This window comes from Mauremys reevesii, linkage group 15 (genome assembly GCF_016161935.1).
Source record: "Mauremys reevesii isolate NIE-2019 linkage group 15, ASM1616193v1, whole genome shotgun sequence".
NCBI lineage: Eukaryota > Metazoa > Chordata > Testudines > Geoemydidae > Mauremys > Mauremys reevesii.
In genome coordinates, this window is record NC_052637.1 from 236,628 (window position 1) to 260,349 (window position 23,722).

Sequence of the window (23,722 nt, forward strand, 5' to 3'; positions counted from 1 at the left end):
CAGGTGAGACCAAAGGTCCTTCCAACCCAGTATCCTGTCTACCGACAGTGGCCAATGCCAGGTGCCTCAGAGGGAGTGAACCTAACAGGTAATGATCAAGTGATCTCTCTCCTGCCATCCAACTCCACCCTCTGACAAACAGAGGTTAGGGACACCATTCCTTACCCATCCTGGCTGATAGCCATTAATGGACTTAACCTCCATGAATTTATCCAGTTCTCTTTTAAACGCTGTTATAGTCCTAGCCTTCACAACCTCCTCAGGCAAGGAGTTCCACAGGTTGACTGTGCGCTGTGTGAAGAAGAACTTCCTTTTATTTGTTTTAAACCTGCTGCCCATTAATTTCATTTGGTGGCCCCTAGTTCTTTTATTATGGGAACAAGTAAATAACTTTTCCTTATTCACTTTCTCCACACCACTCATGATTTTATATACCTCTATCATATCTCCCCAGACCCTGGTCTACACTACGGGGTTAGGTCGGTTTTAGCCACGTTAGGTTGATTTTAAAATGAATGCGTCTACACAACCAATCCTGTTCCGTTGACCTAAAGGGCTCTTAAAATTGACTTCTGTATTCCTCCCCGGTGAGGGGAGTAGTGCTAAAATCGACCTTGCTGGGTTGAATTTGGGGTAGTGGGGATGCAAATTGACGTATTTGGCCTCCAGGAGCTATCCCAGAGTGCTCCAGTGTGACCGCTCTGGACAGCACTTTCAACTCCGATGCACTAGCCAGGTACACAGGAAAAGCCCTGGGAACTTCTGAATTTCATTTCCTATTTGGTCAGTGTGGCGAGCTCAGTAGCACAGGTGACCATGCAGTCCCCAAGAATCGCAAACGAGGTCCAGCATGGACCGAAAGGGAGACACTGGATCTGATTGCTGTATGGGGAGAAGAATCTATGCAGGCCAAACTCCGATCAAAAAGAAGAAATGCAAATATATTTTCCAAAATCTCATAGGGCATGATGGAGAGAGGCTACAACAGGGACACACAGCAGTGCCCGCATGAAAGTTAAGGAGCTCAGGCAAGCCTACCAAAAAACAAAGGAGGCAAACGGTCTCTCTGGGTCAGAGCCCCATACATGCCATTTCTATGATCAGCTGCATAGCATTCTAGGGGGGGACCCTACCACTACCCCACCACTGTCCGTGGACACCTGCAAGGGGGGAGTCTCACGCAAGAGGGAGCAGGATTTTGTGGATGAGGAGGAGGAGGAGAATACACAGCAGACAAGCAGTGAATCTGTTCTCCCCAGCAGCCAGGACCTTTTCATCACCCTGGAGCCAATACCCTCTGAAGGTGGGATCCCCAACCCTGAAGCCGGAGAAGGTACCTCTGCACATTTGTAACTACAGTACAGGGTTTAAAAGCAATAGTGTTTAATGTTTGATTTGCCCTGAAGACTTGGGATACATTCGCAGCCAGTACAGCTACTGGAAAAGTCTGTTAATGTGTCTGGGGATGGAGCGGGAATCCTCCAGGGACATCTCCATGAAGCTCTCCTGGAGATACTCTGAAAGCCTTTGCAGGTTTCCGGGGAGGGCTGCCTTATTCCATCCTCCACGGTAGGACACTTTACCACACCAAGCCAGTAGCAAGTAGTCTGGAATCATTGCAGCACAAAGCATGGCAGCGAATGGTCCTGGGTTTTGGTCACATTCAAACAACATTTGGTCTTTATCTCTCTCTGTCAGCCTCAGGAGAGTGATATCATTTATGGTCACCTAGTTGAAATAGGGGAAATTTTGTAAGGGAACAGTAAAAGGATCCTGGTCATGCTGGGCTGTTTGCGCTTGGCTAAAAGGGATCATCCCGGAGAATAGCCATGCGGTGTGGGGAGGGGTGAAGGGATCACCCCAGAGAATAGCCACGCGGTGGGGTGGGGGGAGGGGTGTGCTGCACACCCACCCCAAAACCGCAGCCCCTTCTTTTAAATGTGAAACCCAACCGCCATTGCTTGCTATGGGAAAGGAGGGCGCTGCAGTTAGCAACCATTCCCACATGTTATGAAGGCGGAAGAAGCCAACCCCACGTACCCTTTGGCTTACCATGGCTGCCTGGAAACCGAATTCTGTGGCCCAGCCATGTGCGATGTGTCACCATACTGGCAGGCACTCAACATCAAAGGCAAAATGTGACCTTGTACCTAAAGCACATATGCTGTCTGCTGTGAATTGCTTGATTCACTGTGAAAGAGTCTCCCGTTTGTTCTCAGAAATGCATCATCTTAAATTCTACTCTCCCGTTTCATCCCCCCGCAGGTGCAAATGTTTCTATGCTCCCCTATCATCCGTCCCTGAGGTTATCGCAGATGAGAAGGCGAAAAAAAAACGCACTTGTGAGGACATGTTTTCCGAGCTCATGCAGTCCTCCCGCACTGATAGGGCAGAGCTCAATGCATGGAGACATTCAGCGGCAGAGGCCAGGAAAGCATTAAGTGAGCGCGCAGAGCAGAGGCAGGAGGCGATGCTGAGGCTAATGGGGGACAAAACGGATACGATGAAGTGTCTGTTGGAGCTGCAGGAAAACCAACAAGAGCACAGACCCTGCTGCATTCATTGTATAACTGCCTGCCCTTCTCCCCAAGTTCCATATCCTCCTCACCCAGACGCCCAAGAACGCGGGGGGCACCCAGCCACTGCACTCCAGAGGATGGCCCAAGCAACAGAAGGCTGTCATTCAAACAGTTTTGATTTGTAGTGTGACTACAATGAGCCATGTGGCCTTGTCCTTCCCTCCTCCCCCACCCCACCCCATCCGGGATACCTTGTCAGTTATCTTTTTTTTTTAATTAATAAAGAAAGAATGCATGGTTTCAAAACGATAGTTACTTTATTTTTTGAAGGGGGCAGGTGATTGGCTTACAGGGAATTAAAATCAACAAAGTTGATTTGCATCAAGGAGAAACACACAACTGTCACACCGCAGCCTGGCCAGTCATGAAACTGGTTTTCAAAGCCTCTCTGATGTGCAGTGTGCCTTGCTGTGCTTTTCTAATCGCTCTGGTGTCTGGCTGTTCAAAATCGTCCGCCAGGTGATTTGCCTCAACCTCCCACGCCACCATAAACATCTCCCCCGTACTCTCACAGCTATTACAGAGCACACAGCAAGCAGCAATAACAATGGGAATGTTGGTTGCGCTGAGGGCTAACCTAGTCAGCAAACAGCACCAGCGAGCTTTTAGAAGTCCAAAGGCACATTCCACCACCATTCTGCACTTGAGGATGCACTCCGCACTTGGGATGGCGTCTGCACGGGTAACCCAGGGAAAAAGGTGCGAAACGATTGTCTGCCGTTGCTTTCATGGATGGAGGGGGGCCTGACGACATGTACCCCAAACCACCTGCAACAATGTTTTTGCCCCATCAGGCATTGGGAGCTTAACCCAGAATTCCAATGGGCAGCGGAGACTGCGGGAACGGTGGGATAACTATCCACAGTGCACCGCTCTGTACGTTGATGCTAGCCACGGTAGTGAGGACACACCCCGCCAACTTAATGCGCTTAGTGTGGACATACACAATTGACTGTATAAAATTGGTTTCTAAAAATCGACTTCTATAAAATCGACCTAATTTTGTAGTGTAGACATACCCTTAGATGGTGGTTCATGCCCTGAAGTAAGAAGGTTTGGATCCCTTCCCAAACTCCTGTCCATTTCCTCTCTTGTACGAACAACAGTATCTAATGTACCAGTCCTTTTTAAAAAAAATCCTGCCAAGCTCTTGGCTTCAATGACATCTGGTAGCAGTGCATTCCGCAGGCTAATTGTGCCTTGTGTGAAAGCACAGGTCTTTTATTCAGTTTCAAATTTGCTGACTTGCAGTTTTGTCAAGTGCCCATGGTGTTCTTGTATCAAGAGACAGGTTGAATAGCAGCACCTCAATCTACCTTCCCTGTTCCAGTCTTTGTTTTTTTCCCCCTTGTTCATGTCCCCTTATTCTCTGACAAGAACAGCTCCAATCTCAGCACACAAAAGTCCCTCCTGGCCTCTCATCATTCTTGTTACCAGTCTCTGAACCACTTCTAGTTCTGCAGTGTCCTTTTGGAGACGGGTGATCAGTACTGCATACGGTATTCCACATCAGGGTGTCCCTTGGATTTATATTTATAATTTTTTGAATTATCATCTACCCCGTTCTTTATGGATGCCAACATCTTGTTTGCTTTGTTGTCAGGTGCTGCATGCTCAGCCGAGGTCTGCATTGGACTATCTACAATTACCCCCTGAGTGAGACGCTGGCCTCATTGAACTGAATGGGAAAATGTGCATAGATTTCAGTGGGGTCAACATTTCACCCCTGCTCCTTCTCCTGAGCTATTGCTGTCATGTTAGCACCTAGGAAGATGGATGAGTAATCCTCAATTGTTCCTCCTCTGGACCCTGTTTGCATTTATCACACTGTATTTCATTTGCCATTGGGTGATTCGTTCCTCTCTTGTGGCTAGATCCCGCTGAAGATGTTTTTCAGCCGGATTAACCTAAATAATTGGAAATTTGACTCCTTTACTCTTCAGTCCTGATGCATAAAGTTGACAGTAGACAAGTTGTGCAAGAGGCAGTTTCTCTAGTAGCCCCTGTTGAGCCTTTGTCAAAAGCTTTTCAGCTTCTGACTCCCCTGCATTGCACTTTTCTGGTCCGTATACGCGTCAGGTTTGCTGCAGATCCAGTTTCTCTCGGTGATGCACCTTGAAGCACTGACGCTCCCGTCATTCAGGTACGCGCAGTCCCCTCCTCCTCTTATTGGAAACCTGCAATGAGAGATAACGAAGCCATCGTCAGCCAGCTGACGTTACTGCCGGGAGGAGAATGTGTCTGACGCAGGGGCCCCCAACTCTTTGCCAGCATGACCCCATGTTAATGAATTATTTCCTCCCATGACCCCAGGCAGTGTGGAGGACGCCATTTTGTAGAGAAAAATGGCGTCTTCCGTGCATCGTGACCTCGCAGGAACCGTACAGGCAAGGTGATGCCGTATAGAGCAAAATGGCACCTTCCTCACACTAGGGACCACCGCCACCCTGTCTGCCAACGGTGCGACCTCATTTGGTGTTGCCACCCACAGTTTGGGAACCGCTGTTCTAACACCTCCAGCCTGGATCACTGTATCTCTCCCTAATGTGTGAGGGTGGCCAAATGAGTCCACATCTACTATTGCAGGTGCGTGTGGGCGGGGAAGGAGGTTCTAGCTAGAGCCAGGTGAAGTTTTTTAGATGAAGAGTTTATTCACCAAAAAATGCAATTTTGGGTTGACTGAAACTTTTCAACCCAAACTAATTTTTTCTTCAGGCTAGGTTGACAAGGGCACTGGGGTACCTTCACAAAACTGGAGAAGGAGGTGGTGGTATATCTGATAGCCCAGTCATTACAGCAGTCATCTAGGATGAGGAAGACTCAGGTTCAAGTCCCTACTCCAAATCAGGCAGGGAGAGGACCTGATGTCAGATAAAGGAGACTCAGGTTGAGTGCCCTAACCAGGGGCTATGGAGTATGGGTTTGTCCATGATGGTTGTAAATTTCCTTTGCTTTTAATAAAAGAAAAGTGGTTTAAAAATGCCTGAACAAAAAAAATTTCATTTGACCTGAAACTAAAAAAACAACAACTTCACCTGTTTGTTCACCCAGAAAACTGCTGCCCCTTTTGTACTGATGGTTGCTACCATGTAAATAACTCAAACCGTGATGTCTGCTAGCTGTGGTGTAACTAACTGTGATGCCTTTTGCTTTCCCTTGAATCTCAGAGGAGCTGCTGTCTGCGTCCTCTTTTTGACATTGTCTTGGTCTAAGACACGGACTTCAAACATATGATCCCTGGGGCCAGATCTCACCCCTTTCCTCCAGCCTCCAAATCTCCAAAGGCATCGGGCCTGCAGCTCTCCAGGGACTGGAGCCTGAGTGGGAGTAGCTGAGGTGGGAGCTTATAATGGATTTGGCTCAGACAAGTTTGACCAAAAAAAATCACAACTTAAAATATTTTAATTTGGAAAAGCTGCTGTGGTGCCTCATGGGAGCTGTAGTTCAGGTGCCTCATGCACCCCTTCTCTTCTATACACCAAGTTCACTGGTCAAACTACATCTCCCAGGGTGCACCATGGTCTCACCACTGGTCAAGGGGAAGCGGTGCATTATGGGAGGTGTAGTGCAGGTGCCTCATACTCCCATTCTTCTCTATAGGCCAAGCTCCATCTCCAAACTACATCTCTCATGGTGCTCTGATCTCTCTTGGCAAAGAGGAGGTAGTTCCTTGGCCATGCTGCACCATGGGAGATGTAGTTCAGTTGGGGAGCCCCGCTCATAAAGGGGAGATTGAGGATATGAGGAAACCAAATTACAACTCCCAGGAGGTACCAGGGCAGCATTTTGAGCTGAAATAGTTCAGTAGTTTCTTGCTTTGGGAGAGCGGGGGGCAGGGGTTAAATGAAAAAAATATTTTTTCCATGAAAAGACATTTTGTGAAAAGAAATGGTCAAAACCCCAATTTTCCACCATAAAACAGTTTCAGTGAAAAGTTAGTTCTTGACAACCCTAGTGTTACCATCCCCCTAACAGTGCAGCATTCCTTGCTCCGTTGTGGATCCAGGTGTGAGCAGGTGGGAGTGAGCCCCAAATCCCGGAGAGAACACAGATTTCCCTCCCTCCCCGCCAGTATTTTGGGGTTCACATGGTGAACGTCGGCCCCGTCTGAATTCAGCCCCACAGCCTAGAGTTCAGAACCTAAACAAATAGAAAAAAGACTCACAAGCTGTTGAATTCAGACCCATTCACCCATTTCCAGGGCTGCCCCTCCTGCTCTCTCCAGAGGCCGATCCAGTGCTCCGAGATGCCTTTGTATCGCATCATGAAAGTCTGTAACAGAGAAAAAGCAAAGAGTTTGATTCCACGTGTGCTGCTCACAGGGCTCCGGGCAGCACAGAGTCACGTTATACAGAAATGTTCCCGAGTTAGTTAAAGCAAAGTGTGGAACTGAAACAAGAGCTCCTGGGTTCCACTTTAGTGCCTTAACCTCAAGCCCCTTCAGCCCCGCCTCAGTCACGGTGCCGGGTACAACCAGTGCAGCGAACATGGCAAGAAACAGGACCGCAGAGGAATTCGTCACACAACCCTGCCCCATTCTTTGGGCGCTGAATGAGGTAGGGGTCCCGTGGGAAAACACAGCAGGGGAATCACATAACTAAAGATTGGCTCATAACTGAGCCACACCAATGGGAAGGAGAAGGAAAACCAGAGTTAAGGTGGCACTGGGGAGCTTTGACTTATTGCCAGTTAGAGCTGGGCCAATGTTTGGTGACTTGTAAATTCACTGAAAAAGTCTGGGCTGGAGTTCTTAGGTGCTACCACGAGAGAAATAATGAAAGTGGATTTGCTGACACTGTCAGGGAAAAACTTCCCCTTGAGAGAGTAAAGTTCAGACAACCCAGCAGCCCCTCAAAAATCCCAAACCAACCAACCAAACAAAAAACCTGGGGGACAGTTATAAGCAACTGAAATATGGAAATACTTAGATCGGTGTGCCCAATTTTTTTCTGTCGTGCCCCCACTTACCAATAATGGAATCTGTCCGCATTCCCCCCCCCCCCCACACACACACATTACTGCACAATTGGCTCCGCAGCAGAGCTCGGGCTGAAGACGGAGCTGGAGGAGGAGCTGGGGCTAGAGGCAGAGGTGGGCTGGGGGAGGAGTGGAGCTGCGGTTGGGGCTGAAGCTGGCCTCGGGGCAGAGAGGGAATGAGGGCAGACTGGGCTGAGGGCAGGGCAGAGCTGGGGCTGGGGCTGGAACTGGGGGCGGGATGGAGCTAGGCTGGGGGTGGCCCAAGGGGTGGGGCTGCGGTTGGGGCCAGGACTGGGCTGGGGGTGGGGCTAGGGGGCAGTGGGGAGCTGTGGCTGGGGCTTCCTCCCCCGCATGGTAGCTGGCCTGGGCCCACCATACGCCTCCTGCACATTCCTCCACACCTCCCTCGGGGTGGAACACCCCGCAGTTTGGGGACCACTGGCTTAGGCAATTTTAACAATATACATCATCCCGTGTGCCTACACTATTCCACACAAGGTCTTATCCCATTCCCCCCTTATAGCGGAGCCTCTTCCACTCATGAGTTAAGTGATGTGATTAACACATTGCATGTGATTCTTTCTCTCGCTCTCTCTCTCCCAAGGGGGAGAATCACGTGTGTAGTAGAGTGGTTTGTTTTGGTAGGGTTTTGTTATTTGAAATGCACACACTATGTGTTTATGTGAAGGCGACCATCTTGGCTGACATACTGGGGACTTCAACCAGGAACCTCCATAATGAAAAGGCATAAGTCACGCCAGCGGGAGCTAAAAATGGATCACTGATGATTCCTTGTTCTGTTCATTCCCTCTGGGGTACCTGGCACTGGCCACTGTCAGAGGACACGACACTGAGCTAGATGGACCTTTGGTCTGACCCAGTATGGCTGCTCTTATGTTCTTATGTAAAGAAGCAACCCTCTCCTGTCAGGGGCTGTAAAGGCTCAGATCCTCTGTGGATGACCACAGTGTGGAATCTGTGGCACCCTCACCAGTGGGTCACGTTGATACCTGAGAAGACAGCTCAAAGAAGTGCACCTCGCTCTTGGAGCAGAAGGTGGTGAGGTTCTGGACAGTCCTTGGTTCCTGGGGGAGTCATTCCCCAAGCTAGGACTAGCCACCAAGGAAGCTCCATCTCCCTCACTGAGAAGTTTTGCCCTTAAATGGTGCCAGAGGAGCAGAGATGTCAACCACGGTCTTCATCCTGGAGCCTTAGGCTCTTTTAGACACACTGGGCCTAGGCCAGGGAGCGCCTTGAAGGCCTTGACCATAACTCCAGCATAGCCCATCGTCCCCAGGGTCTGTTTTTCTTCTCACCAGGTCTTGGTCACTGTCAATCACAGCCAGGGAAGCACCGAGCACAGAGCAGTGTCTCTGGCTGCGGTTCCAGTTCTCTTCCGCCTCGGAGAAATAGTAGCATTTCCCTTGGTATCCGATCCAGCCGTCTGAGCACCAGGCCATGAACTGGGGCTGCGCTTTAAGTACCAGCACTGAAATTGAAAGAGCGACATAAGGGTAAGAGATCAACCTTTCCCTCCCCCGCATGCAAATACCCACCAGATGGAAATGAGGAAAGGCTCCAAAGTGCAACCTTAACCCTGGTTTCCCTGATCCTCCCTTTTTATGTGTATCAGTTATGATTAGGGCTCTACCAGATTCACAGTTCATTTCCCTGCATTTCATGGTCACACTGTTGGTGTCACTAGGCCTGAGTAAACCAAAGTTGTGACTTTGGGCCTGAAGTGAACCAAAGTTCTTACATGCTGTGAACTTTAACCAACCTGCATGCTAACAGCCTAAAAGCAGAATCTGTGAGAGTCAGCTTTTTAGCAGACAGCTGCAGTCCCGCTTCAAGGCCAACAGATAAACATGCGGATGAGAACTTTTCTAACACGCTGAAATGTAATGTTTTAAGTAACTGCTGTTGGGAAGGGAGGGGTGAGGGGGAAAACCGAACAAAAGGCTTACACAAACAAGGGGGGTATAAATGCTGGGACCCCGCCTGCGAGCGGGTGTGTAGGATTTGAGAATGCTTTTTCTCCCTGGCACCTTATTTGGGCTCAAATAAACCTGGTTATGCTTCTCCACCCTGGTGTGTCAATTAGTGCTACGCACACCGGGCAACGAACCTGCTGTTGCTCCGCCTCGGGCTCTTTGAGCGGCAACAACACCATTTTAAAAATCTTGAATTTCACAGTTTCAGGTATTTAAATCTTACATTTCACGGGGTTGCAACAAAACATGAATATATATTTAAAAATGGCAAAATATAAACATGTAAAGCCCTTAAGACTCAGCGTTTCACAACCTGGGGTCCTGACCCAAAAGGGGGTCACAAGGCTATTGCAGGGAGGTTATGGTATTGGCCACCCTCACTTCTGCGCTGCTTTCGGAGCTGGGTGGCTGGAGAGCAGCGGCTGCTGGCCGGGTGCCCAGCTCTGAAGGCAGCGTCGCCGCCAGCAGCAGCACAGAAGTAAGGGTGGCAATACCATGACTCCTCTATAATAGCCTTGCAACGGCCTTTTGGGTTGGGACCCCCAGTTTGAGAAACACTGTGTACGTCTGTATACTTTTACCATATAATATAGGGTACTTTTATAGCATAGAGTAAAAGTACACAAAAGACCAGATTTCATAGTCCGTGACACATTTTTGACAACCGTGAATTTGTCAGGACCTAGTTATGATACTATCTTTATGTGGTCACCTGTTATGTTTTCCCACAGGACCCCTGCCTCATTCAGTGTGCAAAGAATGGGGCAGGGTTGTGTGATGAATTCATCTGGGGTCCAGAGTCCTGAAAAATCTGGCCACTCCCCTGACAGTGGGGAGGTGGAAAAGGAGATCTGGGGGATATGGCAGCTAGAAATCAAAATCCCACAGCACAGTCAAACACCCCTTGTTAAGCAGGAAAGCTGAGCCTGGCCCATTGCCCCCTGCAGGCTAGAAATGGGATACACACCTAGCAGCTTTCTATACTGAAATCAGCTAGTTACAGTACTGCCAATGTAATGCTCCCTGGAATTACTTTAACCAGCCACTAGGTGTCACTGTAAGTACAGGGGAGATTCAATGTAACAGGCCTTTAGTGCGGCTGTTTCCTGTCAATGCAGGGGAGAGAGATGCAGCGTAGGGTCTGTCTACACTGCAATAAAACACCCGCGGCTGGCCCCTGTCAGCTGTCTCAGGCTCATGGGGCTCAGGCTGCCTGCTGGGCGATAAAACTGCAGTGACTTCAGCCAGCCAAAGCCACATTTATTGTTCAAAGTCACATGATTTCTAAGCCCAACTCAGAATTTTGGGGGCATGGCTGGTGGATTTTCCCATGCTTCGGGTGACTAGAAATATAGCTACTCTAGATAGCTGCAAGTGACTATTACGAAGTGGTTGTACAATATTTAGTAAGATCTATAGAGCCACATTTATGTGTGCGTTAAAACTTAGGGGGATATGACCAAGCTCTTCTAACAGTCTCTGTCAGGCCATTCATTCTCAGTTTGTTTAGACTGTGAAGCGTTGGTCTATGCTTAAGAGATAGGTTGGAAAAAAAATCCACACCCTGAGCGACACAGCCACGCCGCGTCTACACTGACGGAAGAAGGCTGGTTTTGACGTAGGTACTATTGCTCGGGGAGGTGGTGTTCCAACACCGATGGGGGGAAAAAAAAATCTTTTGGTCAGTGTAGGCTGGGTCTACACCAGCGGTTCTCAACCATGGGCTGCTTGCGGCCTAGTCAGCACACAGCTGCTGCAGTCCATGTGACCTCCTCAGGGCCATAGGGGTAGTATAGATATTGTATAGATGCGGCCCATATAACACATAGAGAGCTGCATATGCAACCCAGTGGTAAATCAGTTGAGAACCACTGGTCTATGCTTTGATGTTATGCCAATGTAGCTACAGCGACCTAGCCAGGCCAGTATAGACTCTGTAGAGTGGACAACCCCGAGACTGTGAGCTCTTGGGAGGAGAAATTCTTTTCATGTTTGTATTATCTCAGTTACAGAAGATTATCTGGTTTGTTACAATGATACGTACTTCCCCAGGGGAAGTACAATTTAAAGGGCCAGTTTTGTCATCACAAACCAGGCTACAGAAGGCAGCAGGAGAGTGAGTCTGAAGATGTGTTCCCGGCCCCCACGGCTGAAGCCCGAGAGGAGAGAGCCAGTGAGTATGTCTACACTACAGTAGCACTGCGATGGTGCTGCCACCGGGCCACTGTAGTGCCGGAGCATAGAAACTTCCTACAGCAACAGAAGGGTTTTCTCGCTGTCGTTAATCCACCTCTCCGAGAGGCAGCGGCTAGGTCGACGGAAGGAAGGATCCTTCTGTCGATGCAGTTGGGTCTACACCACCGGTGGCTGGGTTGACCTAACTGTGGAGCTCCGGGCATGAAATTATTCACAGCCCTGCGTGATACAGATGCTGGGATTAGCCACTCACCTGTCAGAGCAACAACAGCAGCAATCAGAATGACAAGTACAATGATGACTGCGACTGTACATGCAGCACGTTTCCTGAGCTTGCAGCTACAGCCATTATCTGAAAGAGAAAAAAACCCTTAATTTTCCTGAGACGGGGGTACTCAGAGTCAGTAGCTACATCAGGGTCTTAGCTACCAAGCAGCATTTTCCTGAATGGCTGCTGTTATCTATCTATGTCCTAAGATTCCAGGATTGTCACTCCATGTCACTCTGGAGCCTACCATGGGAAGCAATGGAAGTAGGTACAAGCTACTAGAGATTAATAAGACTGAGACTTTTCAGCTTGGAAAAGAGACGACTAAGGATATGATAGAGCTCTATAAAACCATGACAGGTGTGAAGGAAGTAAATAAGAAAGTGTTATTCACACCTTCTCACAACACAAGAACCAGGGGTCACCCAATGAAATTAATAAGCTGCAAGTTTAAAACAAACAAAAGTAGTATTTCTTCACATAATGCATAATCAACCTGTGGAACTCCTTGCCAGAGGATGTTGTGAAGGCCAAGACTATAACAGGGTTAAAAAGGGAACTAGATAAATTCATGGAGGACAGGTCCATCAATGGCTATTAGCCAGGATGGGCAGGGATGGTGTCCCTAGCCTCTGTTTGCCAGAAGCTGGGAATGTGGGACAGGGGATGGATCACTTGATGATACTCTGTTCTGTTCAATCCCTCTGGCCTTGGCACTGGCCACTGTCGGAAGGCAGGATACTGGGCTAGATGGACCTTTGGTCTGACCCAGTATGACCGTTCTTATGTTCTTAAGCATGGCTGAGAGCTCTTTTTGTTCGCAATATCACCAGGTTCATTCATCACTAAGATCCACGGCCTGTTATCACCTAATTTTTACGTTCTCAGCCATTTAGACAACTACAATAAGGGATATGTCTATGCCATGCCAAGAGCCTAAACCACTGTGATATCAGAGGTAACTCAACCAATAACCAGCCTTACTTTATACCCAATTTGTATGCAATGATTTCATTGGTCGCATGAGGGATGACTGCACAGATGGTGGCTTACTCACATCTGTGGCTTACTTACAAGATGAATGGGGCTGCTTAATTCCACTCATTGCTCCTTCCCGGACTCTCCCAGAGCTGGCAGGCAGAATGTCCCAAGGGTGGCTGGCTCTCGGTTAGAAGGGATGGGAACTTGGGACTCACCCTCACTTGGCAGTCTGTGCGCCCTGCCCAGCCTGTGCCCTCCCCCAGCCTAGTTGTGCCCAATTCCTTATAAGAGGCTGGGTTGCTCCAGGGACAGTAATGCATTTCTTTCTTCACACAAGAACCCATTCTGAGTTGACCAGCTGATGTCAATTCCATTTTGTGATAGTTTCTGAGCTTTGGAAAATAGTTCTCAGCGTGGTTTGAACCAAACCCAAATCTTTTGGAAGTGCCTCTGTGTATGTCCACACTGGAAAAGAAAGTGTGTTCTTAACTCAGGATTAGCTAACCTGCATTAGCTAACTTGGGTTAAACCAGCAGCAAAGTCCTTTAAAGCAACTGGGGTTAGCCCCCTACGTTCAACCCCAGGCTCCATTTCAGGCTTTAATGTGAGCTGCTAGCCCGAGTTGCCGTGTCTTTGCTGTTATTTTCACCCAAGTTATCTAATGCGGGTTACCCACCGCAGTTGAGAACACACCTTTTCCCACAGTGTAGACATGGGCTCCTCCCTCTCCGCAGAAGCAACCAGAGAGCTGTGGACAGGGACAACTGGTTCAAATGGGCGGTGGATGGCAGTTGCCTCCCACCCACACCTCTGGCTGTGGACCTCAGAAACCTTTCCATCAAAATTGACACATCTCTGCAAAACATTTTAGCCAAAATGAAGCTGCATAATTTGATAGAAAATGTTCCCACCCGCTTTACTGATTTCCTCTGAAGGATTTTTTGAATCTTTGCTCATTGATGATTCATGATGATCTCAGAACCCTGTGGGAGAGGAGCCCTCTGAGTCAGCCCCCAATATAAGAAAAGTCTCCTGCCCTATCTAGGTAAGGTCTTCTCTGGCCCCCATCTCCATAATATGTGAACACCTCACAGTCTGGTAATGAATTGACCCTCACAGCAGCCTTGTGAGAGAGGGAATTAGTGTTCTGTACAGTAATTGTACAGATGGGAAACTGAGGCAGAGAGAGACTAGCACTTGCCCAGGGTCACACAGGGAATCAATCCCAGGTCTTCCAATGCCTGGCCTAGCCCCCAAACCACTAGGCCACCCTTCCCTCAGCAGTCAGGGGTGAATGGGAAAACTCCTGCCCCCAATCAATGTGAACCACAACCACAAACAGTCAGGTAGGTGCACTGAGCTGGGGGAGCTGCAGTCCCGGCCCAGCAGCTGTGCAAGACGGCTGGGTTCACACGGGGTGGGTTCGTAACACGCTGTGAGAGAGAGAAACACGCGGCAGGAACGCCTGTTTCCACACACACCTGCGGGGAAACACTGGCCCCAAAGAACAGCCAGAAAAAGGAACGTGAGGTGGAGAAGGGAGAGAGATGGGCCAGATCTTCCAATGGGGGTGTAATATGAGCCCCCCCCCAGGATACATCTGCCCCCCCACCACTACACCCACACCCAGTCAGGATCCCAGCTGGTTGTTCAGGCCTGGAGAAGCCCACTGGGGTGGGTGCACATGTGACCCCTCAACAATAGAAGGAAAAGGGCAGGGAAGGCAGGAGAATGGCCTTGATCCCGGATGCACACACAGGATATAGCAGCTGCGAGTGCAAACTGGCTGCCCTTCTCCTAACCGTGATCAGCTCCCCGCTGCTCCCCCAAAGGGCCTGGCCATTTACAGCCAACGCTGAAAATTCAGCCCCACCTGTGCAAGCCGCAGCCTCTGTCTCCAGCCAGGGACGCTCCCAGGAGCAGTTCCCCTTCGCTGCCTTCACAGCTGTCTTCCCTGCTTTCCCCAAGTGTCCCGGCCCTCGGACTGCGCTACAGCCTCCTGCACCAACATCCACACGGGGACACTTACGCCTCCGGGATGCTATAAATATTGAGCCACGCGCGAGTGACGACGCCAACGCTCCTGCAGGGCGTGGGCATGAGTGTCTCCCCTGCGGATCGCATGACATCCTGTGATCGCTTTGTGCCCCTGTCACGCTGCTCAGGGGTTTCCAGTCTGCATCGCTCACCGGTTCAAAGGCCACCCAGCCGTCTGGCAGGGGAAGATCTAACCCCAAAAGGAAGCAGGTGGCATCCACGCTGTTCAGAGTCTCCGTAAGGCGAACACCAACTGCCCTCGTTTTCTATACACGACGGCAGGTTTACTACACGTTACAACGCTACTGTTCTTACCACATCCCCTTCCTGACGGCTCCCGGTTTAAATCCCCCTCCACTGAGCACTGCAGGCCCCCTGCCCCCCTCACTCCCCAGTCCCCACCACTGCTGCTTCCTCCCACCCCCATTGCGGGCCCCTTCCTTCCCATACACCCTCTCCCTTGCTGCCGGCTTCCTGTCCCACCCCGTTGCTGCCTCCCCTCCCTTCCCCACTGCTGCTTTCCCATCTCCCCCACCCACAGCTGACCCCTTCATTTCCTAACCATTCCTCATCCCCTGGCTGCTGACCTCTTCCCCCACCCGTCACTGCATCCTTCCTGCTGCTGATTCACCCTCCTCCAGCCTCAGCCGGAACATGGCGTGGAAGGGACCAGGTGACGTCTACACTGCAGTCAGCAGGTGTGACTGCAGCTTGGATGGACGTGCCAGAGCTAGCCTGGATCTAGCGAGCGCCACTAAAACCTGGCAGCGAAGCAGTGTTGGTGCAGGCTTTGGTGCGAGCTAGGAAGGCAGGTACATACGTGGGGGGGTCACACCCATGCTGAAAGCCGGGCCACTGCCCCACTGCTATTTTTAGCGGCACTCACTAAATCAAAGCTGGCTCAGGTCTGCAAACACATGCCCTGGCTGCAGTACGGACAGTCCCTTAAAGAGGGGCTTAGGCATTTGCAGAGTTGAGGACTGGTCTACACACAAACTTGCACCAATGTGTTGTGTTGGCTCTCTGGCAAGTCTGGGCGGCGACAATCTTAGTTTCGATGTTCAGAGCAGTGTCCTGTTTTGATCTAGCAAATGAACCGCTTAAAAAAACCCAAACCCTGATTAAGGTAAATCAAAATCGGGCACTTACAGTACATGTGCAATCAGTGGGCCGGCAATAAATTCCCCTCCTCTCCCCAAAACTGCTATTCAAATCACTCAAGTTAATTTTAGTTGGCAACTGTCACGAGTTAGAAACTTTTTTAAAAAAAAACCCAGATCCCAACTTGGCAGTTAAAGGTCGGTTTTGGCTTCAGCTACGAGACGGTCACATTCAGGGCACCGCTCTGCTTGGCTGCTGCTCTGTAGATTCCCTTTCCAGCCCCCGCACCCTGCCTCCCCAGCCCTGCTGAGGTGCACCCGGATGTTTGCGCTGCTGGAGGGGTCTGCAGAGGACAGCATGGAATTGAGGGGGAGGGGGCATGAAACAGGAAAAAACGGTCAGAGAGAGGGAGGGAAATGGAGACGGGAGTATAGGGTGGGCGCAATGGAGGAAATCTAGCTCTCTGCCCCATCTGCAACCTGCTCCCTCCTGATGTCACGTCTCTGGGCAGAGTTCCTCTGGGCCATGACCACTGGCTCCCTGGACACCTTTGAGGAGTGGTGGGCGCTGTGCTGGTTCCTTTTCCTCAGTGTCCCCCTCTGAATCTCTGATTTTGAACCTGTGATCCTCACTCCCCTGGGTTCAGTGGCTTCTCCCCTTAGGTGGAGCGGGAGGGGCCTTTAATAGTGGGCGGACCAACATCCGCCCATCCCCAGTGCTTCACTAGGGGCAACCCGCTTACGTCAGCTCACTGCCCTGGGATGCTGGGGGCCTGGGTTCTGTTATCGACTCCGCCACTGCCTGACTGTGGGCAAGTCACGTCCCTGCTCTGGGACTCAGTTTCCCCCTCTAGCACAGGGAGAGCGATACCAGCTTCCCTTGGTAAAGTGCGTTGAGATCTCCTGATGACAAGCGTGTCACAAAGTCACCGGGCGATGCTCTGGAACTGCTCCCTACGAAGCCAGTCAGGACTCTGGGGGAGCCTCCTCGCTCTGAGCAGACTGTCTCCAGGGCTTCAACCTGCCTGGGTCTGACTTCGGAGCATTCAGCATCCCCCCTTCCACACCAAATCCACCCAAGCCCCCAACTCCGCAGTCAGACGTGACTCTCAGCCAGCCAGTAAAACAGAAGGTTTATTAGACAACAGGAACACAGTCTAAACCAGAGCTTGTAGGTACAGAAAACAGGACCCCCCAGTCAGGTCCATCTTGGGGGGTGGGGAGCCCTCTCCCAGCCAGCTCCAGCCCCTTTGTCTTTCCCGGCCAGAAGGCCACCTAATCTCTTTGTTCTCCAACACCTTCAGTTGGCACCTTGACCACCTAGATACTTAAGAAATGTATAGGGTAAACTGAGGCACCCACACAGTGTTCAAAGAGAACATTCCCACTTTGTCACAAAGTGCTGTAAGAGCTGGGGATTATCACCATGGACGTCCTCCATTTCAGTGGCTCCTGCCTCTAAGAGAGTGCAAAAGACCCTACTGGATTTGAGGCCTCTGGAGCATGGGCTATTAGCTTGTCTTGACCTGAATTTGATGGGTTGGCTGTTATGGCTCGCCACTGATCGCATCCGACCAGAAGATTCATAGGTTCTTGTCCAATTCAGAGTACAGGGTTCAAGAACTTTGAGAGTTCTATATTGGGAGAGGACTCTCGGGGTGCTTGGCAAAAACCCTTACTCTGAGGACAATACCAAATTGATAAAAACTTTATTGAGATTAACAAAAGAATAATAAATGCAATGAAACTTATAACTGCAAAACAGTAAAAGAATTCCAAAACTCCTGGGGGTAACATTCCTATTATACGTACCTTAACCTAACATACTCACACCCTTCCTTGAGGACCTGGTAATAGGACGTGAAGGACCAGGCTCACTCCTGGCATGCCTGATAACACAATGGTGCTGGCTTCCCCAATAGTTAGGAACGGTGAGTAGTTATACTGTACTGCACAAGCTGAGCCGATAGTGTGAATGATAGGTAGATAAAAAGAGAGTCTATAGAATATAGGAGAACAAAGAGAAGAAAGAGCGACAGAAAAAAGCCCTCCAGACTTTTTCCAAACAAGGTATTTTATCAAGTATCAGAGGGGGAGCCGTGTTAGTCTGGATCTGTAAAAGCAGCAAAGAATCCTGTGGCACCTTATAGACTAACAGACGTATTGGAGCATGAGCTTTCGTGGGTGAATACCCACTTCGTTGGATGCATAACGAAGACAGACATGCCTTTTTACTTTATACACGACGAAGTGGGTATTCACCCACGAAAGCTCATGCTCCAATACGTCTGTTAGTCTATAAGGTGCCACAGGATTCTTTGCTGCTTTTACAGATCCAGACTAACACGGCTCCCCCTCTGATACTTGACACTATGGAATTCAGGCCCAACCTACTATACCCAGATCTTATTTCCGTAACCATAGAAATTAATGGGGACCCTTCTCCTATAGGTTAGTGGATTATGACACTTACTCTCTATATATTAATAAGGACTATCTCACTCCAGAACTGCCAGCCTAGGCTCTCTTGGTGACCTCCAAGTCGGGGGGTACCCTGCGGTAACCACCGATTGTAGACACCGGATAAACCTGTTCAGTGATGTGTATAGAGTTCCTCCCTGTGGTTCCCCAAAGTTCAGGGATCATTCTTATCTGTGCCAAAGCTTACCTGGTTTTATGCTGACATATTTTTAACTGATTATACTTTTTGCTATATAGCAGATCTTACAGGCCAGTAGGCTTTTTGCATTTCAGCAAAACTTATTCTATGTATAATTATGAGGAAACACATATCGTATGCCTCAACACATCCTAAATTCAAAGGAACGAATACTGATAAAATATAAGAATGAAATGGATTAATTCAGAAAGAGAAGCATGTTCTCTGATCCGTCTGGCTGGATTAGTAGGATATAATAGCTTGCAAAATAATCCTAGGGGCTACACTTGGAATTTGGGGGAGAGGCTTGAAGTCACTTAGCCCAAGTCCCGCAAAGCATGCTGGGAAAACTGAAAGGCAGTTGACGTATTTCAGGCTGCCCAAGATGGTTGAGTTTTCGAGTTAAGACGACTGGGCTAAAAGAGCCTGGAAACCTCTGCCAAGTCCAGTGACTGGGCGTGGGCTGAGAGTACAAGTCACAAAGGACTCACAGGAGTGGTGCGGGGCTTTGCCTTGTGGTGGTTTGCGGTGTCTGTCCCTCTTTATAGACTCATGGGACTGGAAGGGACCTCGAGAGGTCGTCTAGTCCAGTCCCCGGCACTCATGGCAGGACCAAGCACCATCTAGACCAGTGGTTCTGAACCTTTACTGCAGCCTGCACCCCTTTGGTTCTCAAAATATGTTCTCACCCCCCTTATCAAACATTTACCGTCTAAAAAAATCTGGCTTGTCTCACACCCCCAGAAAGGGCATCTCGCTCTCCAGGTTAAGAACCACTGATCTAGATCATCCCTGACAGGTGTTTGTCCAACCTGCTCTTAAAAACCTCCAATGACAGAGATTCCACAACCTCCCTAGGCAATTTTCTTAGGTTCCTTTTATTTCCTTCCCAAATTCCAGTTCTAATGAGCATCAGGCCTGTTCGTGGGGCTTCAGCTCATACCTTAGGTGGCTCTGGTCCTTGCCTACTCATCTCAAGCCATCTCATCTAAAGCTAACTAGGAAAGTGGGGGCAGACTGTCTGTCCTACACCTGAAAGTCTCCTCCAATCCAGCGTTCCCCAGCTCTTCCTACCCATGGAGGCAGCCACAAACTGCAGACCACCAGTGGAGTATAAAGGCTTGTCTATATAGCCGACTGGCTAAGCAGCAGTTCTGCAGAAAACCTGGGGATTACAGTGGATGAAAAGCTGGATATGAGTCAGCAGTGTGCCATTGTTGCTAAGAAGGCTAATGGCGCATTGGGCTGTATTAGTAGGAGCGTTGCCAGCAGATCGAGGGAAGTGATTATTCCCCTTTATTCGGCACTGGTGAGGCCACATCCGGAGTATTGTGTCCAGTTTTGGGCCCCCCACTACAGAAACGATGTGGACAAATTGGAGAGAGTCCAGCGGAGGGCAACAAAAATGATTAGGGGGCTGGGGCACATGATGTATGAGGAGAGGCTGAGGGAACTGGGCTTATTTAGTCTGCAGAAGAGAAGAGTGAAGGGGGATTTGATAGCAGCTTTCAACTACCTGAAAGGGGGATTCCAAAGAGGATGGAGCTCAGCTGCTCTCAGTGGTGGCAGATGACAGAACAAGGAGCAATGGTCTCAAGTTGCAGTGGGGGAGGTCTAGGTTGGATATTAGGAAACACTATTTCACTAGGAGGGTGGTGAAGCACTGGAATGGGTTACCTAGGGAGGTGATGGAATCTCCATCCTTAGAGGTTTTTAAGGTCAGGCTTGACAAAGCCCTGGCTGGGATGATTTAGTTTGTGTTGGTCCTGCTCTGAGCAGGGGGTTGGACTAGATACCTCCTGAGTCCCTTCCAATCCTGATCTTCTGTGATTCTATGAAAGTGATCCCGGTATAAGCCAAGGTGGGAATTTAAACCAATAGTTATATCAGTTCAGCCTCCCATGGGGAGATGCTTATTCCAATACAAAAGTGGCCTTTTTCCAGTTTATTTAATATTGTTTTGGAAGGGGTTAAAGCTAAACCCAAAAAAGCTAAATCGGGACCAGATGGCATTCACCCAAGAGTTCTGAAAGAACTCAAATGTGAAGTTGAGGAACCATTAACTAAGGTTTGTAACCTTTCCTTTAAATCGGCTTCGGTACCCAATGACTGGAAGTTAGCTAATGTAACGCCAATATTTAAAAAGGGCTCTAGGGGTGATCACGGCAATTACAGACCGGTAAGTCTAACGTCGGTACCGGGCAAATTAGTTGAAACAATAGTAAAGAATAAAATTGTCAGACACATAGAAAAACATAAACTCTTGAGCAATAGTCAACATGGTTTCTGTAAAGGGAAATCGTGTCTTACTAATCTATTAGAGTTCTTTGAAGGGGTTAACAAACATGTGGACAAGGGGGATCTGGTGGACATAGTGTACTTAGATTTCCAGAAAGCCTTTCACAAGGTCCCTCACCAAAGGCTCTTACGTAAATTAAGCTGTCATGGGATAAAAGGGAAGGTCCTTTCATGGATTGAGAACTGGTTAAAGGACAGGGAACAAAGGGTAGGAATTAATGGTAAATTCTCAGAATGGAGAGGGGTAACTAGTGGTGTTCCCCAAGGGTCAGTCCTAGGACCAATCCTATTCAATTTATTCATAAATGATCTGGAGAAAGGGGTAAACAGTGAGGTGGCAAAGTTTGCAGATGATACTAAACTGCTCAAGATAGTTAAGACCAAAGCAGATTGTGAAGAACTTCAAAAAGATCTCACAAAACTAAGTGATTGGGCAACAAAATGGCAAATGAAATTTAATGTGGATAAATGTAAAGTAATGCACGTTGGAAAAAATAACCCCAACTATACATACAACATGATGGGGGCTAATTTAGCTACAATGAGTCAGGAAAAAGATCTTGGAGTCATCGTGGATAGTTCTCTGAAGATGTCCACACAGTGTGCAGAGGCGGTCGAAAAAGCAAACAGGATGTTAGGAATCATTAAAAAGGGGATAGAAAATAAGACTGAGAATATATTATTGCCCTTATATAAATCCATGGTACGCCCACATCTCGAATACTGTGTACAGATGTGGTCTCCTCACCTCAAAAAAGATATTCTAGCACTAGAAAAGGTTCAGAAAAGGGCAACTAAAATGATTAGGGGTTTAGAGAGGGTCCCATATGAGGAAAGATTAAAGAGGCTAGGACTCTTCAGCTTGGAAAAGAGAAGACTAAGGGGGGATATGATAGAGGTCTATAAAATCATGAGTGATGTTGAGAAAGTGGATAAGGAAAAGTTATTTACTTATTCCCATAATACAAGAACTAGGGGTCACCAAATGAAATTAATAGGCAGCAGGTTTAAAACAAATAAAAGGAAGTTCTTCTTCACGCAGCGCACAGTCAACTTGTGGAACTCCTTACCTGAGGAGGTTGTGAAGGCTAGGACTATAACAATGTTTAAAAGGGGACTGGATACATTCATGGTGGCTAAGTCCATAAATGGCTATTAGCCAGGATGGTAAGAATGATGTCCCTAGCCTCTGTTTGTCAGAGGATGGAGATGGATGGCAGGAGAGAGATCACTTGATCATTGCCTGTTAGGTTCACTCCCTCTGGGGCACCTGGCATTGGCCACTGTTGGTGGACAGATACTGGGCTAGATGGACCTTTGGTCTGACCCGGTACGGCCTCTCTTATGTTCTTATGTTATGTTAAGCAACACTTAGTGCAGAATAGGAATCTCCACACAGGAAATTATACCCAGTAGAAGTTTCCCATGCAGCTCAGCCCAAGAAAGCACACCTTGGTCTCCACGCCTCCTCTGCTGCTTACCCAACTCTCTTCCTGGGTTCCACTGGAGAACATGACTCACGCGCGCTTTGAGCTAGACAAGCCGGGACTATGACACCTCTTTAAGTCTTCGCAGGTTAAAAAAAAACAGCTTAACTGACAATTTCCTCACCTACTCTCAGTGAAAACATCCTGTTTTGTTCATTTATACCTTAGATCAGGGGTCTCAAACATGCGGCCCGCGGGGTTATTTTCTGTGGCCCGCGAGCTCCTCGTGGCCCCCCTCCCGCAGCGTATACCTAGAGCAGCTCCGGCCCGACGCGCACCGGGGACAGAGCAGGGCAGGGCAGGCTCCCTGCCTCCCTGCCCTGCTCCCGCGCCGCTCCGGGAAGCGGTTCCCTGTCCCCGGCCAATGGGAGCTGCTGGGGGCAGTGCCTGAAGCAACAGCAACACGCAGACCCTTGTGCCCCTCCTCCCCCAGGTTCCCGCCGCTTCCCGGAGCAGCACGGGGGCAGGGCAGGCCAGGGCAGGGCAGTCAGGGAGCCTGCCCTGCCCCCAACCGTGCCAGGCCAGAGCCCACCCCCCAAACCCCTCCTGCAGCCGAACCCCCTGCCCTGAGCCCCATGCCACACCCTGCACCCCGACCCCTTGCCCTGAATCCCCTGCCACCCTCTTCCTGCACCCTGACCCCCTGCTGTACCCCACACCCCTCCTGCACCCCGACCCCCTTCACAGCACCTCTAGCCCAACACAGAGGCACACACGGGCTACTCGGGAGTTTCAGTTATGTAGGAGAGGGACGTGGCCGGGTATTGCTTGTGAGTAGACGTGTGTGTATTTGTGTCTGTGTCTGTGTCTGTGCGTGTATGGGTGCACAAGACGGAGAAGAAAAAACACTGGAAAAGCTGAAGGAGCAGGCAGCCAGAAAGCCAGACGCAGACGCGCTGGCAGTGGGACCTTGAGAAGAAACCTTGAGAGGGCGCTTTTGGGCACAGTGCTGACTGAAAGAGGCTGGGAACTGTGAGTAAGGAAACTGTCTCCCATGGTTTGACCCTTCTCATGTCTGGGGTTACAGGAGTTTGTACTTTCTTTGTAAATAAGCCAGACGGCGTCAAAGGTACCAGACCCTGCTGTCAGTTTCTCCTCGTAACTGGAGCAAGCTGCAAGACGCCACATTTTTGGTGAGTCGCTCAG

General features: G+C 49.4%; 1 protein-coding gene across 5 annotated transcripts in view; it reads right to left on the reverse strand.

Moving 5' to 3' along the window:
* Positions 1–3,510: 3,510 nt before the first annotated feature.
* Positions 3,511–23,722, reverse strand: part of LOC120382844 (C-type lectin domain family 2 member D-like) — a 34,182-nt gene continuing 13,970 nt past the window's right edge. For 4 of the 5 annotated variants that reach the window (XM_039500268.1, XM_039500269.1, XM_039500271.1 and 1 more), the window contains 4 exons: positions 12,000–12,098; positions 8,873–9,045; positions 6,745–6,851; positions 3,511–4,756 (listed from right to left, as the gene is read on the reverse strand). In XM_039500268.1, the coding sequence (XP_039356202.1) occupies positions 4,597–4,756; positions 6,745–6,851; positions 8,873–9,045; positions 12,000–12,098 (539 nt within the window). In that variant the 3' untranslated portion in view covers positions 3,511–4,596. Of the gene's footprint in view, positions 4,757–6,744; positions 6,852–8,872; positions 9,046–11,999; positions 12,099–14,868; positions 15,371–23,722 lie in introns of those variants that run through there. The other variant, XM_039500267.1, reaches the window with a different exon arrangement.